The sequence below is a fragment of the Hylobates moloch genome, unplaced genomic scaffold (genome assembly GCF_009828535.3).
Source record: "Hylobates moloch isolate HMO894 unplaced genomic scaffold, HMol_V3 SCAFFOLD_21, whole genome shotgun sequence".
Lineage (NCBI taxonomy): Eukaryota > Metazoa > Chordata > Mammalia > Primates > Hylobatidae > Hylobates > Hylobates moloch.
In genome coordinates, this window is record NW_026652296.1 from 36106018 (window position 1) to 36122528 (window position 16511).

The following is a 16511-nucleotide window of genomic DNA, read 5'->3' on the forward strand; positions in this document are numbered from 1 at the left end:
TTCGAGACCAGCCTGGCCAACAGCGTGAAACCTTGTCTCTACTAAAGGTACAAAAATTAGCCAGGCGTGGTGGCGCACGCCAGTAATCCCAGCTACTCGGGAAGCTGAGGCAACAGAATCGCTTGAACCCGGGAGGCGGAGGTTGCAGTGAGCAGAGATCATGCCACTGCACTCCAGCCTGGGTGAGACCCTGTTAAAAAAAAAAAAAAAAAAAAAAAAAAATGGGGTCAAGAAATGGGGGGGAGGGCGGATTTCATGAACCTGCCTGCTATGATGTGGCTGCATTTCCATCATGTATTGTCCTAAAAAAAGAAAAAGAAAAAAATAAAATGTTGACGTGGAAGGATGGGGGAAATTGCACAGGCCGGTCCAGGCTGTGAGGCTGCCCCCTGCCAGGGACGACGAGGACCAGCTCCGCCGTGCCGTGAGGAAACTGGCCAAGGGAACCCCTTGAATCTGGCGAGGGCCCGCCCTGAGACGCTCGGGGAACCAGACTACCGAGCCCCGCCTCTGGACCGACGCCAGCCCGACCGCGGACTGGAGAAAACCGCAAGGCCACCCACGGAAAAAGAAGCCGGCCGCCGCGCCTGCGCAGCTAGGCGCCCATACCCCGTCCGCGCCTGCGCAACTGGGTCCCCGCGACCCCCCCCACCTCCTCTCCCGCCTGCGCCTGCGCGGCTGGGTGCGCCCGCCCCGCCCAGCCTGTGACGCCACGTGCATGTGGGCGGAGCCCAAGCGCTAGGGAATCTTGGGGTCGTATCCCGAGGGTGGAGGCCGGGGTGGCGCCGGCCGGGGCGGGGGAGCCCAAAAGACCGGCAGCCGCCTGCTCCCCGGAAAAGGGCACTCGTCTCCGTGGGTGTGGCGGAGCGCGCGGTGCACGGTAAGCGGCGGGCCGGGGCGCTGGCGGGGGCGGCCGGGGATCACCGACTGCAGGCGGGCCTCCCCACGCGGGCGCGCTGCGCTCCAGAGGACGGCCTCGGGGTCACTCGCACCCCGGGTCCCACCTCCTGCTGCCTTCCTGTCCAGGCTCCATTAGGGCTCCCTGAACGTCTGGGCTCCGCTGACCGGTGGGGGAAAAGTCCAGTGTTTTGGGCCACTGGGCGGGCCAAATAGCAGGGCCCTCTAGCCCCAGGAGGCCCCAGCCCTGCTGCGTTCATTCATTCAGCCCGCTTTTGCGGACCCGCCCCCAGTCTGCGTCAGGGACAGGCCCCTCCGCTCCTGGATGAGCCCGGAGGGGAAGCTTCGCGTAGCAGTTTCTGGGAAACAGGTAGGATCAGGCCGCTCGGACAGGACTGAGGGTGTAAGGACGATTCACCCTGGCATTGGGGTGGTGTCCCGAGGAGCTCATAGGTGCTCAGGGTGGTTCTGCCCGAGCTGACCTGTGAGCCGCGGATGCCCTGGACCGAGGGAGGGAGAGCCCCCGAGGTGGACAGACTAGACTCCTTCAGTGGAAAACATTCAACAGCCAGGAGAGCGTGGAAGAGGAAGGAGAGATGGGAGGGCCCAGGGGAGCGTGGAAGGGAGGATGTTTTTATTATAAGTGCACCTGTAAGTGCAAAGGAACCAGCCACCGGGAAGTGCCTGGGCAGCTCTGGGTGTCCCTCCAGGCACCTGTATTCCAGCCTTACCTGCACGAAGCCACACATCGCACCTCACACAGGATACGGGGAAGTCAGCCATAGCCTGCAGGCGGGGAATCTGAAACCTCAGGCAGGAGTTCCTCGGGAGAGGTGGATTACAAGGACTCTTCCTCCTACCCGCTGTGCAAGAGCCATGGGCGGCGGGTAGTCATTTTTGAAGGACCTGGCAAGCACGGTACAAATCTCAAAATTGCTTTTTGTCCCCCTCCCCTTGCCTTGGAGAGAGTGGCTGGCTAGTGTGTGTGTCATCTGCCTCCTGAAGGTTCCGGTAAAGGACCAGGGAGATGGGCAGCCCTTTGTGTCAGGAGATCTGGAAGCGCCTCCCCTCCCACCGCTTCCTGTGTAAAGGAAACAGCAGGTGGTGTTGACTGGCGGTTCACGCACCGGTTTTTGCCAAGGAGAGAAAAACCTATTGAAACCCACCAGGAGGATGAATGGAAGTTTCTAATGTGCTTTATTTTTTGATACAGCGTGCATGGCAGGCATTTGCATTCATGACCCTTCCGTGTACTTGAACTGAAAACCTGAAGAAACTGGCCAACAGATCAGGCAGCCATCAATCCACATCAGATGGCGCCTGTATTTACAAGAGGTGGCCTGCCATCCCCATCTCCTAGAAAGCCAACCAGGGGACAGGGCAGCTCCTACCACCAACAAACTGCTCTACCCTCAGATCCTCCTCTCTGACTCCTGCCTCCACCTGCTGGAGGGTGGCCTCGGCAGGAGCCACACCTATCTGTTTGCCTGTGTGCACCCTACTTCCTACCCCCCGCCTCCCCTCAGTCCCCACCCGCTACCTTCCTTACAGCCTCATCCCACCCTCTCTCTCCTTTAAAGAACAGACTGAGATGACATCGTTTTCCTCAATGAGTCTGTCAGGGAGAACCTCATCAACACATTCACGCTGTAGTGTTAGTGGTTCCCACAGAAACCCCATTGCCTCTCCTGCAGGTGTCTCAGCCATGGGCAAACACCTTAACCTAGTGGAATGAAATTAGTGTTTAGATCTGGGCCACAGGTACATGGAGATGACCTGTTCCTTGGGGAGAGGGGATGGTGAACATGATTATAAGAACTCTTCTTCCCACCCTTGTGCAAGAGCAAGGCTGTTCCTGGTTCTGTGCTCTCTCAGTACTGTGTTCTAGTTGGACTCTTGCTTTTGTCTTCCTGAACTTGGTGTGTAACTTCAGTAATTATGTCTATGTAAGGTATGTCTATGTATGTGAGTGTTTTTTGGATCTCTAAAGTCATCTTGTACTTACAGGGAAGGTGAAGTGATAAAGCACGTTCAATTTGGGGACTGAAGCCAGGGACTCTTGTGTGCTCCACCACACACTGACTGCAATCTCAGACAGGTCCATTTACACATATTCCCAGGGCCTTGGTGCTGTCTTAGGGAAACCCAGGGCTGTGAGGCACGCTTTGTGGGGCGCTGGACACAAGGCATGGCACCTAAAGGGTTTTTTTAAACGGGTAGACAATAAATAACGAGCAACTTTGCCTCTAGATTTAATGTACCACTTGTGAATCTGATCATGTAGAGTATGGTTCTTAGACTAACATAGGACATGATAGGACTTGATTATGGGCCAGGTGCGGTGTCTCACACCTGTAATTTCAGCACTTTGGGAGGCCAAGGTGGGCAGATCATTTGAGGTCAGGAGTTCAAGACCAGTCTGGCCAACATGGTGAAACACCATCTGTACTAAAAATACAAAAATTAGCCTGGCGTGGTGGTGCATGCGTGTAATCTCAGGTACTTGGGAGGCTGAGGCAGGAGAATTGCTTAACCTGGGAGGCAGAGGTTGCAGTAAGCCGAGATTGTGCTACTTCACCCCAGCCTAGGTGATAGGTGAGAGAGTGAGACTCTGTCTCAAAAAAAAAAAAAAAGCCTTGATTACATAAAGAGGATTTTATTAAACGTATTCACAGTTGTAGGGTGTTACTATTGCTTTTTGTCCTCACTATTCATCCCTGGACTGTTGCAGAACTTTCTCTATAAATACTGTAATTTAATTAAACATTTGATGATTACTTAGAAACCTGAAACTTTGGGTTATAGTCTCCTAAGGAAGGGAGGCTGTTGTGGTATGAGAGGTGCTACCTTGGAATGGACATTCCTAGTACCGCGTCTCTTCTCCCAGTCCCAGCTAATGTTGCCTTAATGTGCATCATTCCCAGCCCCAAGCCTGTCACCTCTCATAGGGTCCGTCCTATTTCTGGACCAGCCCCAAACCTGTCACCTCTCATAGGGCCTGTCCTGTTTCCCACTGATGTCCCACTGGCATATCAAATTCAGCATGTCGAAAACTTGATCACTGCTGCCTCCTGCCGAACGGCCCCTTCCCAGATGACCTGTTTCAGTTCATGGCCATCACCCAGTCCTGTGGCATCTGTGATGCCTGCATCTTCCTCCTAATGCCCGTTCTCCCCCTCAGTACACTGCCAAGCCATCAGCGGACCCCCTTCAACAGATGCTGGCTGAGCAGCTGCTGGGATCTGGTTTTGTGTTGGGTGTTGGAGGTTCTGGGATGGAGCCTGGTCCCTACTCCTGGGGTAGGGACCATCTAACCAGAGCCAGAGGGGCCTAGAATAACTGCACATGTCATGTGCTATGGAAATGGCAGAGCAGCCAGCAGCCCAAGGGAGGAGCTCCGCCAGCACATTTCAGCAGGAAGAATCTTAGTAAGGCATGATCTGTCTCCTTCGTTGAGAGAGTAGGGCGTGAGTGTGATCAGAACTGTAAAACGTTTTGTATTTGACACAGTGGGTGGGCCCTGCCCTCTTTATCCCCATCCCTCACCCCACAGAGTGCCTTAAGTCCAATACCCACAGAACTTATTTCTGTTACCTGCCTGGCCTAGCCATTGAAGGATTTTAAAAGTTGCCATAAAGTACACATAACACAAAAATTATCAACGTAACCCCTTTTAAATGTACAGTTCTGTGGCATTAAGTGCATTCACAACCACCATCACCATCCGTCACCAGAACTTTTTCATGTTCCCTGACTGAAAGTCATTACCCAATAAGTCCTCCTCACCCCCTGCCCTCAGCACCTGCCCTTCTACTCTCTTGTCTGTATGATTTGACAGCTTTATAACTCGTGTAAGTGGAATCCTACAATATTTGTCTTTTTGTGACTGGCTTATTTTACTTAGTGAAATGCCTTTAAGGCTCGTCCATGTCAGAATTTACTTCCGTTTTAAAACTGAATAATATTTTCATTCAAAATTCAGTTCAGCTCTAAATTGAGTTTTGTGTATCCATCTGTCGATGGATGTTTGGATTATTTCTCTGGCCTCTTGTGAATAATGCTTCAGTGAATGTGAGTGTGTAAATATCTCTTTAAGATCCTGATTTCAACTCTTTTGGAAGTGAGATTGCTGAACCATATGGTAGTTCCGGCTTTGATTTTTGGAGGAAGCTCCATGCTGTTTTCCAAGGCAGCTGCACCATCTGACTTTCCCACCAACAGCGCATAAGGGTTCCAGTTTCTCCACATCCTCACTAATACTTGTTATTTTCTGTTTGTTTGATAGTGGCTGTCCTAATGTATGATGTGATAGCTCATTGCAATGTTGCATTTTACTAATGATTCATGATGTTGAGCCTCTTTTTGTATGCTTTTCATCTGTTATTTTTTAATCAGATTGCTATTTTTGTGGTTGACTTTTAAGAGTTCTTTATATATTCTAATTATTAACCCCTTTCAGAGCGGATATACTATTTACCTATTTTCTCCTGTTCTGTAGGTTGTGTTTTCATTTTGTTGATTGTTTCTTTTGCTGGGTAGAAGCCATTTAGTTAATGTAATTCCACTTGTTTGTTTTTGCTTTTATTGCCCGTGCTTTTGCTGTCGTATCTAAGAAATCATTGCCAAATTCTTTATTATTTATCTTGGTGGATTTTGTGTTCAAGAATTTGTCCATTTCATCTAGGTTATCCAGTTTGTAGGCATACAGTTGTTCATAGTACTCTCTTATAATCATTTTTATTCTGTAAAATAGGTAGTAATGTCCCCTCTTTTGTTCCAGATTACAGCTACTTGAGTCTTCTTTCTTTATTCCTTAGTCAGTCTAGCTAAAGGTTTGAGAGTTATGTTGATTTTTGAAGAATCAAATTTTAGTTTCATTTATTTTCTCTATTTTTCTATTGTCTATCCTCCTGTAATCTTTATTATTTTCCTCCTCCGTTTTTACTTTTTTTCTCCTCCTTTTTTCCTCCTCCTTTTTCTAGCTTTATGTTTAGTTTGTTCTTTTACTAGTTACTTAAGGTGTACAGTTAGGTTGTTTGTTTGAGCCCTTTCTTCTCTTCTAAAGCAAGTGTTTACAGCTGTACATTTCCCTATTGGCACTGTTTTTGCTGCATCCCATAAGTTTTGGAAGGTTGTGTTTTTGTTTTCACTTATCTCAAGGTATTTTCTAATTTTCGTTATGACTTCTTCTTTGACTCTTCAGTTGTTTAAGATTGGGCTGTGCTGAATTTCCACATAATTGTGAATTATCCAGTTTTCCTTCTGCTATTGATTTCTGGTGTCACCCCATTGTGACTGGAAAAGATGCTTTGTATGGTTTGGATTGTTTAAAATGCATTAAGACCTGTTTTGTAGCCCACCATCTGGCGTTGCATGTAGGGCGTTCCGTTACACTCTTGCTCTGTAGTGTCGTTTGAGTCCTCTGTTTCTTTACTGATCTTCTGTCTCATTTTTCTGTCCATTATTCAAAGTGGGACATTTCAGTCTCCTAGTATAATAATATTACTATTATTGATAGTTGTCTATTTCTCTTCAATTTTATCAGTGTCTGGTTCATATATTTAGGGGTTTTGATGTTTACTGCATATATTTTTATAATTGTTTTATATTCCTGGTGAATTGACTATTTTATCATGATATAATGTACTTCTTTGTCTCTTGTGATAGTTTTTGACTTAAAGTCTCTTTTGTCTGATATTGGTACAGCAACCCCTGCTCTCCTTTGGTCACTCCTTGCGTTGACTCTTTTCCATTCTTTTACTTTCAGCCCATATGTGTTCTTAGATCAAAAGCAAGTTTCTTGTAGATAGAATATACAGCTGACCTTTGAACAACATGGGTTAGGGATACCAACCCCTCACCTGCAGTTGAAAATCCAAGTGTAACTTCAGTCTAGAATGCAGTGGTGCAATCATGGCTTACTGCAGCCTTGAACTCCAAGGCTCAAGTGATCCTCCCACCTCAGCCTCCCCAGGGAACCTGGGGCTACAGGTGCACACCACCATGTCCAGCTAATTTTTAATGTTTTGTAGAGACAGTGTCTCCCTATGCTACCCAGGCTGGTCTCAAACTCCTGGGCTCAAGAAATCCTCTCGCCTCCGCCTCCCCAACTAGTAGCCTACTGTTGAAGAAGCCTTACTGATAACATAAATAGTTGATTAACACACAGTTTGTATGTTATATGAATTATAATCTGTATTATTACTATAAGGTAAGCTAGTGAACAGAAAATGTTATTATAATAAGAAATCATAAGAAAGAGAAAATGTATTTGCTATTTATTAAGTGGAAGTGGATTATCATAAAGGTCTTCATCTTCATTGTCTTCATGTCGAGTAAGCTAAGGAGGAGGTGAAAGAGGAAAGGTTGATCTTGCTGTCTCAGAGGTGGCAGGAGTGGAAGAAAATCTGGATATAAGTAGACCTGTGCAGTTCAAACCCATGTTGTTTGAGGGTCAGCTGTAGTCAGGTCTTGTTTTTTAATCTATTCTGTCAATCTGTGTCTCTTGATTAAGGAGTTAATCCATTTATATTTGAAGTAATTACTCATAGGGAAGGACTTATTTTTGCTATTTTGTTATTTGTATATATTTTATAGCTTTTTTATCCTTCATTACTACCTTCTTTTGTATTTAGTTGATTATTTGTAAGTTCCATTTTTGATTCCCTTCTCAGTTCCTTTTGTGTATATGCTACAGACATTTCCATTGTGGTTACAACCATAGGGATTACATACATAACAGCCTGAAGTTATAGCAATCTATTTTAAATTGATATCAACTTAATTTCAGTCAGACACAGTAACCTCTCCTTTACAATTCCATCTACCCCCACTTTGTTATTGATGTCACAGATTACATCTATATATATTGGGTATGTACCCATTAACATAAACCTGTAATTATTTTTATGCATATATCTTTTAAATCCTGAAAAAAATATTAAGTAGTGTTGCAGACCAATTGTACACTAATACTAGTTTCTATATTTGTCACTCCATTTGCCTTTGCTGGAGATGTTTGTATTTTCTTACAGCTTTTAGCTGCTGTCTAGTGCCCTTTTGTTTTAACTTCCAGGACTCCCTTTAGCAGTCTGGTAGGGCAGATCTAGTGGCAATGAACACCCACATCTTTCATTAATCTGGAAGTGTCTTAATTTCTCCCTCATTTGTGAAGGACGGTTTTGCTGAATATAGAATTCTCTGTTGACGGATTTTTTTTTTTTTTTCTTTTAGCAGTTTGGAGGTATCATCCCACTGCCTCTGGCCTCTGAGGTTTCTGCTAAGACATTGGCTAACAGTGTTATTGAGGATTCTTTGTACATCATGAGCCATTCTTTTGCTGCTTTCAATATTCTGCCTTTGTCTTTACACAGTTTGATTATATTGTGTCTTCATGTTGGTCTCTTTGGGTTTATCTTCTGTGGGGTTTACTGAGCTTCTTGGATGTTTATATTCATGTCTTTAGTCAAATTTGGGAAGTTTTTAGCTATTCTTTCTTCACGTAATTTCTCTGCCCCATTCCCTCTTCTCTTTCTTAGACTTCCATAATGTGCATGGTGCATGTGAGGGAGGCCCCTAAGTCCCTGAGGCTCTCCTCACTTTCCTCATTCTTTTTGCTCCTCTGACTTCATATTTTCAAATATCTTATGTTCAAGTTTGCTGCTATTACTCTACCGACTCAAATCCCCTGGTCAGAGTTTTCAGTTCAGTTTTATATTTCTCAGCTCCATAATTTCTATTTGATTCCTTTTTATAATTTCTCATTTTGTTGTCATATGTTGTTTTCTTGATTTCTTTTCATTCTTTATCTGTTTTCCTTCAGCTCTTTTAGCATATTTAAGATAGTCATTTTTAAGTTTTGGTGAAGTACATCCAGTGCCTGCATTTCTTCAGGGATGGGTTCTGCCACTTAATTTTCTTCCTCTGAATGAGCTGTGTTTTCCTGTTTCTTTGTATGCCTTGTGATTTTTTTTGCTGAACATTGGGCATTTGAAAAACAGCTCCTTGTCCCAGTCTTTGAAGACTAACTCTGTATTGGGAATGGCCCCCACCAAATAGCAGGATCTGTCTAAGCCTGGGGATCAGCTCTGGATGAAGGCCGAAGTCTCCTAGTTTCTTCTGAGGATGCATCTTCCCTGGGCCTGTGTATGTGTTTTTTTCAATTTCCCCATATTCATGGCTGTTTTAAAATCCCTTACTTTCATTATGAATACTTTCAAGCTTCCCTTTGGAATATACCAAGAAATGCATTTGGAGTTACCTTTGTTTTTCTATCATTGTAAATTTAGATTCTGGAATTGGGGTTTGGTGGTGTGATGTGTTGCTCACATGTGGCCAGAACTCCTGTTCCTAAAAGGACTTTGAGATCAAGGAACACGTATTTAATCTCCCCTTTATGCCTTGGTTTTAGTTCCTCTTTCCAAGTTCAATAACCAATTTTTCATTGCTGTTTTGTTTAAGTTGGTGCTCTGAAGCTTAATCTCAGTACCCTTAACTCTGAATTGTCGAATTTTGATAAAATGTGTGCCCTTTTTTTTTTTGGTAAGAGAAAGCAAGTCTTAATGTCTGCCGGAACACAATTTATTTGCCTTGTTGGCGCGATTAAACGTTTACAAAGCTTTAAATAAATAAATATATATATATATATCTTACTTTCCCAAAGTCTCCCCCAGTCCCTCCTTGGGCCTCAGATGTTCTACTGTATTTCTCACCTGTCATTCTTGCCCCAGGTATGCATGAGGCTATAGTCATCCTATAGCTTTGCCTAGCAGTGCCCAAAACCATTTCTCTGACTTCCTATCTGGGCTCTGAGCTCAGAGTCAGGTGAAACAGAGATCTGTTCCTCAGGCAGCCCAGGACAGCTTAGGATGTTGCAGAAAGGTCCGCTCCACTCCGGTTCAAGGGAAGGAATTGGGAACCAGGCTGCTGCTTTCATCAGGTGGCGCCGTGCTGGGGAGGCCTGGGGCAGGGGTGAGTGAAACACCCCAGAGTTCCTGACATCCTGAATGTGGCTGCTTCTGGGCTGGGCATTCTCTTGGTTGCTGTAGATCGTTGCCTGTTTTGCAGAGCTCCTAATGCAATATCTTAACCAGTCTCTAGTTGTTTTTAGTGTTTCTCAGTGGGGGAACGAGGGCCTTTGAGCTTCCTCTTTTGCCATCTTGCTGTGTCCTCTCCCTGTTTATGGATTTTCTACAGGACTCTGTTGTGTGTCTGTGACGTTATAGAAGGTGCGGGGGTGGAGGAGCAGCCTCTTCCATTCTAGAGAAGGGCTTGGATGCCATGCTGGGCAGCAGCAGCACAAGACAAGCTGAGCCCCTGCCCTGGAGGCTCATGGCCTAGCGGGGAGACACAGACCTACAGCAATCAGGTCTATGAATACTGGTTTCATCACTGCTGGTGGTGGGTAAAGGGAGCTCAGAGAGTGCGTGATGGGGCATGTGGAGGTTGGGGGCATCCGGGAAGGGGGTGGCAGTGACATTTCAGTGGAGGTTTCAGAATGAAGACATGGTGCCAGGGTGGTGGGACAAGTATTCTGGGAATGCGTATCAGTCTGTGCCAGAGGCCTGAGGCAGGGAGAGGCTGAGTTCTAGGGGCAGAAGAAGGCACTGTTCTCAGAGCACTGTGGGCAAGGACAAAAGAGGAGTGCGATGAAGCCGCAGGGGCCGGCAGGGACAGGGGCCAGCAGGGACAGGGGCAGGTCCAGGCAGAGGCTGCAACATGATCCTGAGAGCTGTGGGAAGCTCCCGAGTGTGGTGGGACCCAGGCCCAGAATAGGGCTGGGGAGGGGCTGCACCTTGGCACCTGCCAGGAGAGCCTTTTTGCAGCCCTGCCCATGGCAGATGCTCGGGGAAGGGTGGTTTTTCCTGTCTCCTGCCCCAGTGTGGGTGGCCAGGCCACTGGTGAGGCCTCTACCCTTGGCACGGGGCACTGTGGCAGTGCTTGTCTTACCTCTCTGGGCCTGAGGATATCCAGCTGTGGCCACAGGCAGGACCTCAGGAAGGAGGGGCCAGGAATGGCCTGCTTCCCGTGCTTTGCCCCGCAGGCCCTGTCCTTCCATTCTGCTGTGCCCAAACAGCCTCAGGTAGCGCAGGTCGCCGTGGGTTTGCCCCTTTGACTGCTACCGCCCCCTCCTCAGCAGTGTAGCCATGCTGTCCTTGGTTCCACAGAGATGTCACCTCCTGCTGCCCTTCTGTAAAGCCTGCGTGTGGCACGTGCTTTCTCTGCAGCCTGTTCGAAGCACATTGAATCCCCAGTCACGAGGGGCTCTCCAGTGAGCAGCCCTACCTTACAGATGAAACTGGCCCCCTTGAGGGGCATGTTGCCCACTGTCACACGTGGCTGCGGGCAGAGCCGATGCCACTTCCAGCTCGGCACCCTCCTGACCCCTGCTCCCCTAGGAGTGGCCACCACTCACCAGGACCGACTGAGGGAGTGAGGGAGGGACGGGCTGATGGACGTTCCCCAAGGTTGGGGGCCCTAGAGTCGGCCCGCGCTTCTTGTCCTTTGAAGCCTCAGGTTCCCACATGCTGCCTCGCACTGGAGCAGCCAATGAAACTTGAACAAATGCTTTCATTTTGGGTATATCAAACCGAAAATAATGGCACCCAGTGAATTTATTTTGCTACTCTAGTAGAATTTTTGTAGGCTCCTTCCTTCCTTCCTTCCTTCCTTCCTTCCTTCCTTCCTTCCTTCCTTCCTTCCCTCCCTCCCTCCCTCCTTCCTTCCTTCTTTCTTTCTTTCCTTTCTTTCCTTTCTCTCTTTCTCTTTCTCTCTTTCTCTCCTTCCTTCCTTCCCTCCCTCCCTCCCTCTGTGGCCCAGGCTGGAGTAAACTCGGCTCGCTGCAGACTCCCTGCGTCCGGCTCCCGTGATTCTCCTGCCCTGGCCTGCGGGCTGCCTGGGATTGCCGCCGCGCCACCAGCCCTCCCTGGTTTTTCCTCCTTTGGCTGGAGGCGCAGTTTCGCCATGTCGGCCAGGCTGGTCTCCAGCTCCTGACCTCCAGTGCTCTGCTCGCTTCAGCCTCCCGAGGTGCTGGGACTGCAGACGGAGGCTCGCTCATTCGGTGCTCGGTGTTGCCTGGGCTGGAGTGCGGTGGCGTGGTCTTGGCTTGCTGCAGCCTCCGCCTCCCAGCCGCCTGCCTTGGCCTCCCAGGGTGCTGGGATTGCAGCCTCTGCCCAGCCGCTGCCCCGTCTGGGAGGTGGGGAGCGTCTCTGCCTGGCCGCCCATCGTCTGGGTTATGAGGAGCTCCTCTGACCGGCCGCCCCGTCTGGGAGGTGAGGAGCGCCTCTGCGCGGCCGCCCCGTCTGGGAAGTGAGGAGCGCCTCTGCGCGGCCGCCCCGTCTGGGAAGTGAGGAGCACCTCTGCCCGGCCACCCATCATCTGGGATGTGAGGGGCACCTCTGCCTGGCCACCCATCATCTGGGATGTGAGGAGCACCTCTGCCCGGCCGCCCCATCTGGGAGGTCTACCACAGAGGCCAGAAGCAATGTGGGGGCTGGATGTGGTGGCTCACGCCTGTAGTCCCAGTACTCTGGGAGGCTGAGGCGGGTTGATCACTTGAGACTAGGAGCTCCAGACCAGCCTGGCCAACATGGCGAAACATGAAAAATACAACTGTCAAACCAACCAACGAACCAAGCAACAACAAAACAGGTCTACCCTGGAGTCATACTCTAATTTTTTCTATTTTCCTCCCTTTCTGATCCTTTATCCCACTTCCTTTTTCTTCCTCTTCCTTCTCCTTCTTCTTTGTCAAATAGAGGATTGAGTTATTATCATTGAAAAAAAAAAAAAAAAAAAAAAAAAAAAAAAAAAAAAAGAATTTTTGTAGGCTTTGGAAGTACACAGACATTATTTTCTCCTTGGCAGGAATGGGCTGTGTGAATGAAAAAAGGTATCCGTTATGAAACTTCCAGCAAAACGAGCTACATTTTTCAGGTTTGTCTGGGGCTCTTAGTAGTTGCCCAAGGGACGGAGTTTAAACCTTTCGAAAAGTAAATTGCGGCCGAGCGCAGTGGCTCACGCCTGTAATCCCAGCACTTTGGGAGGCCGAGGTGGGCGGATCACCTGAGGTTGGGAGTTCGAGACCAGCCTGACTAACATGGAGAAACCTCATCTCTACTAAAAATACAAAATTAGCCAGGCGTGGTGGTGTGTGCCTGTAATCCCAGCTTCTCGGGGGGCTGAGGCAGGAGAATCGCTTGAACCCGGGAGGCGGAGGTTGCGGTGAGCCAAGATTGTGCCACTGCACTCCAGCCTGGGCAACAAGAGCAAAACTCCGTCTCAAAAAAAAAAAAGTAAATTGCCTGAATAGAAGTGTAACTGAGGATTGAAAGACTGAATCAGATACGCGCTTCTGTTCCCATGAACAGTTTGGGAACACCATTTACATGTGGCTTTTTTTACATAAATCGCCATGTGTCCCAAGCTGGTGGGACCCTCCCTTAGAGGAGCCAGCCACTGTGGTCTGTGCACCAGGTCAGCACCTGCAATGTGTGAGATCTTGAGCAGGCTGTCCTGCCTTTATAAACCTCAGTTCCTCTTCCATAGGATGGGGATCACACCTTCTGGAATAATTATGAGGCTCAAATGAAGCTTCTGATTCCTGGGGGGAACGTGGAGCAGTTTCAGGTTGAACATTTTGTCCCTGGACCTGGGGACATCTGACTCTCCTTGGATCCTGGCACCCTAACGTGCTTTTCCTGCCTCTTCCCCCTTCCCACCAGCAGCCGCAGCACGGTCTTTGGCAAACAAGGATGAGAAAAATATCCAACCACGGGAGCCTGCGGGTGGCGAAGGTGGCATACCCCCTGGGGCTGTGTGTGGGCCTGTTCATCTATGTTGCCTACATCAAGTGGCACCGGGCCACCGCCACCCAGGCCTTCTTCAGCATCACCAGGGCAGCCCCGGGGGCTCGGTGGGGTCAGCAGGCCCACAGCCCCCTGGGCACAGCTGCAGACGGGCACGAGGTCTTCTACGGGATCATGTTTGATGCAGGAAGCACTGGCACCCGAGTACATGTCTTCCAGTTCGCCCGGCCCCCCAGAGGTACCCGCCTCTCATGGCAGGGCTCTCAGGATCTCCTCCCCTATGCTACGGTGTTGGCCGGGTCCCCTGCCACAGACTCACCTGGGAGCTTGTCTAAATGCAGTTTCCCAGAGATGCTGACGCCGGTGTGGGCTGGGGTCCAAGCAACTGAATTTCCCGGGAGTCCCAGATCACTCTTACACTAGTGAGTGGTGACCATGCTGAAGGGCAGCTGAGACCTTGAGGTGTTTGGTGGCCTGTCCCCTCCCCACATTCACCAGTAGGTCATGATTTAGGCCAGTCGTTGTGTTTAGGGCTTTGTGGGGAGTTCAGGCAGGAAGTATCCCCAGATTCAGTCCCATGGGAGCCAGAAAATCAGAAAAGTCAGATAAATAGCAAAGGCTCCTGGGCTTGACCGGGAGCTGCCAGGTGGGCCAAGATGGCCAGGGGCAACAGCCAAGAGGGGTCTCAGCTGGAGAAGGGAGCTGGAGCCTGGGCTCCGTTGGCTGTGCTTCTAGGGTGGGCCTCAGCCCGGGGTGGGCAGCTTCTCTTGAGGGGTCCCCCTCGCCACCCAGTTCCTCTGCTCTCCGACCACCCTCTTCCCTTGGTTCCCTGATGCCGCTCTCGTGCCTGTGACCCTGAGGTTCGCCCTCCATGCGTCTCTAGCCATAGCCAGTGAGAGTTTGCAGCCCCTGTCAGGCAGGTCCCCTGGGTGTCCCACGCTCTTCTTGGCTGACCTGGAACCTGTGGGGTAGACACCATCCTGGCGTTGCATGGTTCTGCTGGTGCTGGACACTTCTAGCTGCTGTCTCCAAAGCTGAGTGGTGTATTTTATTTACTTTTGACTCCATCTGCTTTATTTTTTAACTTATTACTGTAGTGAAATATTTAGATGCCATATCTGCTTATCTCTCAAAGTGGCTTCGAAGCCTGTAATCCCAGCTACGTGGGAGGCTGAGGCAGGAGGATCGCTTGAACCTGGTAGGCAGAGGTTGCAGTGAGCCAAGATCACACCATTGCACACCAGCCTGGGCAACAAGAGTGAAACTCGATCTCAAAAAAAAAATTTTTTTAAGTGGAACTTTTTAAAAATTAATAATTAATTAAAAAGTAAAGCTTCTTCGAAGCTAAGCGTGCAACAGACATCAGCCTGCGATGCTTTTGGAGCCATGTCCCAGGGTTTTCTCTTTGGAGAAAAAAGACTTTGCAAAAAGTTTTGTCCCTGATCTTTTCTGGTCCAGTCTTCATGTCTGAATTTAGTATGCCTCCTTATTGTACACACGAGTTCATACCACTCCTAATAATTTAAAACACTCCATTTTTTAAAATGAAGAAAAAACCCTAATCTTGAGAACCCTTTAATAAATTCATTTCAGAATCAAGGAAATGGTGTTCCTATTTTCAGTTTGGAGTTACTTATCCTATTCCTCTGTTTATTGAATTGGCAAGAATTAACTATGTTAAAATTTAACACTGATGCAGTTGTTGTGTATGTAAATTATCTTCAGTAAAGTTGGATTTTTATTTTTATTTTTTTTGAGACGGAGTCTCGCTCTGTTGCCCAGGCCGCAGTGCAGTGGTGCAATCTTGGCTCACTGCAACCTCCGCCTCCCAGGTTCAAGCGATTCTCCTGCCTCAGCCCCCTGAGTAGCTGGGACTACAGATGCCCATCACCATGCCCGGCTACTTTTTGTTTTGTTTCTTTTCTTTTATCTTTTTTTTTTTTTGAGACGGAGTCTCGCTCTGTCGCCCAGGCTGGAGTGCAGTGGTGCGATCTCTGCTCACTGCAAGCTCCGTTCCCCAGGTTCATGCCATTCTCCTGCCTCAGCCTCCCGAGTAGCTGGGACTACAGGCGCCCGCCACCACGCCCAGCTAATTTTTTTGTATTTTTAGTAGAGACGGGGTTTCACCATATTTGCCAGGATGGTCTCGAACTCCTGACCTCGTGATCTGCTCACCTTGACCTCCCAAAGTGCTGGGATTACAGGCGTGAGCCACCATGCCCGGCCATAAAGTTGGATTCTTAAAAAGTAAAATGCAGGGCACATAGCTTGCACCTGTAGTCCCAGCTACTCAGGAGGCTGAGATGGGAGGATTGCTTAAGCCCAAAAGTTCAAGACCAGCCTGGGCAACATAGCAAGAGCCCTTCTCTTTAAAAAAATTAATTATAATAAATATAATTTTAAAAAATAATTATAATAAATATAATTTTTAAAAAATAATTAAGAAGTAATGTTCTGTTCAAGACATTAGGTATTATACTTATCTTGTTCTGATGAACAAAGAGTCGGAATTTAGACAAAGAATAGCTGAAGGGCCCCTGCCACTTGGAGATTGGTCTGTGTTGTTAGCGTCTGTCTTTAAAAAGTGTGGCTAGTCGTGATTGTATGTGTTCTCATGTGTGTATTCATAGTTGTACCCTTTTCAACATGTTTTCCCCTTAGAAACTCCCACGTTAACCCACGAAACCTTCAAAGCACTGAAGCCAGGTCTTTCTGCCTATGCTGATGATGTTGAAAAGGTAAGGATCCTCTCCTGTGTCTCCCTGTTCACTGCAGAATGTGTTCAAGCCGGTTCTTTTCCTTTGAATG

General features: G+C 48.3%; 1 protein-coding gene across 7 annotated transcripts in view; it reads left to right on the forward strand.

Annotated features, from left to right (window-relative positions):
• The first annotated feature begins 769 nt into the window (after positions 1-769).
• Positions 770-16511, forward strand: part of ENTPD6 (ectonucleoside triphosphate diphosphohydrolase 6) — a 31251-nt gene continuing 15509 nt past the window's right edge. For 3 of the 7 annotated variants that reach the window (XM_032142076.3, XM_032142082.3, XM_032142086.3), the window contains exons 1-4: positions 770-880; positions 12763-12831; positions 13620-13941; positions 16365-16441. In XM_032142076.3, coding sequence (XP_031997967.1) covers positions 12778-12831; positions 13620-13941; positions 16365-16441 — 453 coding nt within the window. In that variant the 5' untranslated portion in view covers positions 770-880; positions 12763-12777. Of the gene's footprint in view, positions 881-1607; positions 1816-9641; positions 12547-12762; positions 12832-13619; positions 13942-16364; positions 16442-16511 lie in introns of those variants that run through there. The other 4 variants (XM_032142080.3, XM_032142083.3, XM_032142079.2 and 1 more) reach the window with 3 other exon arrangements.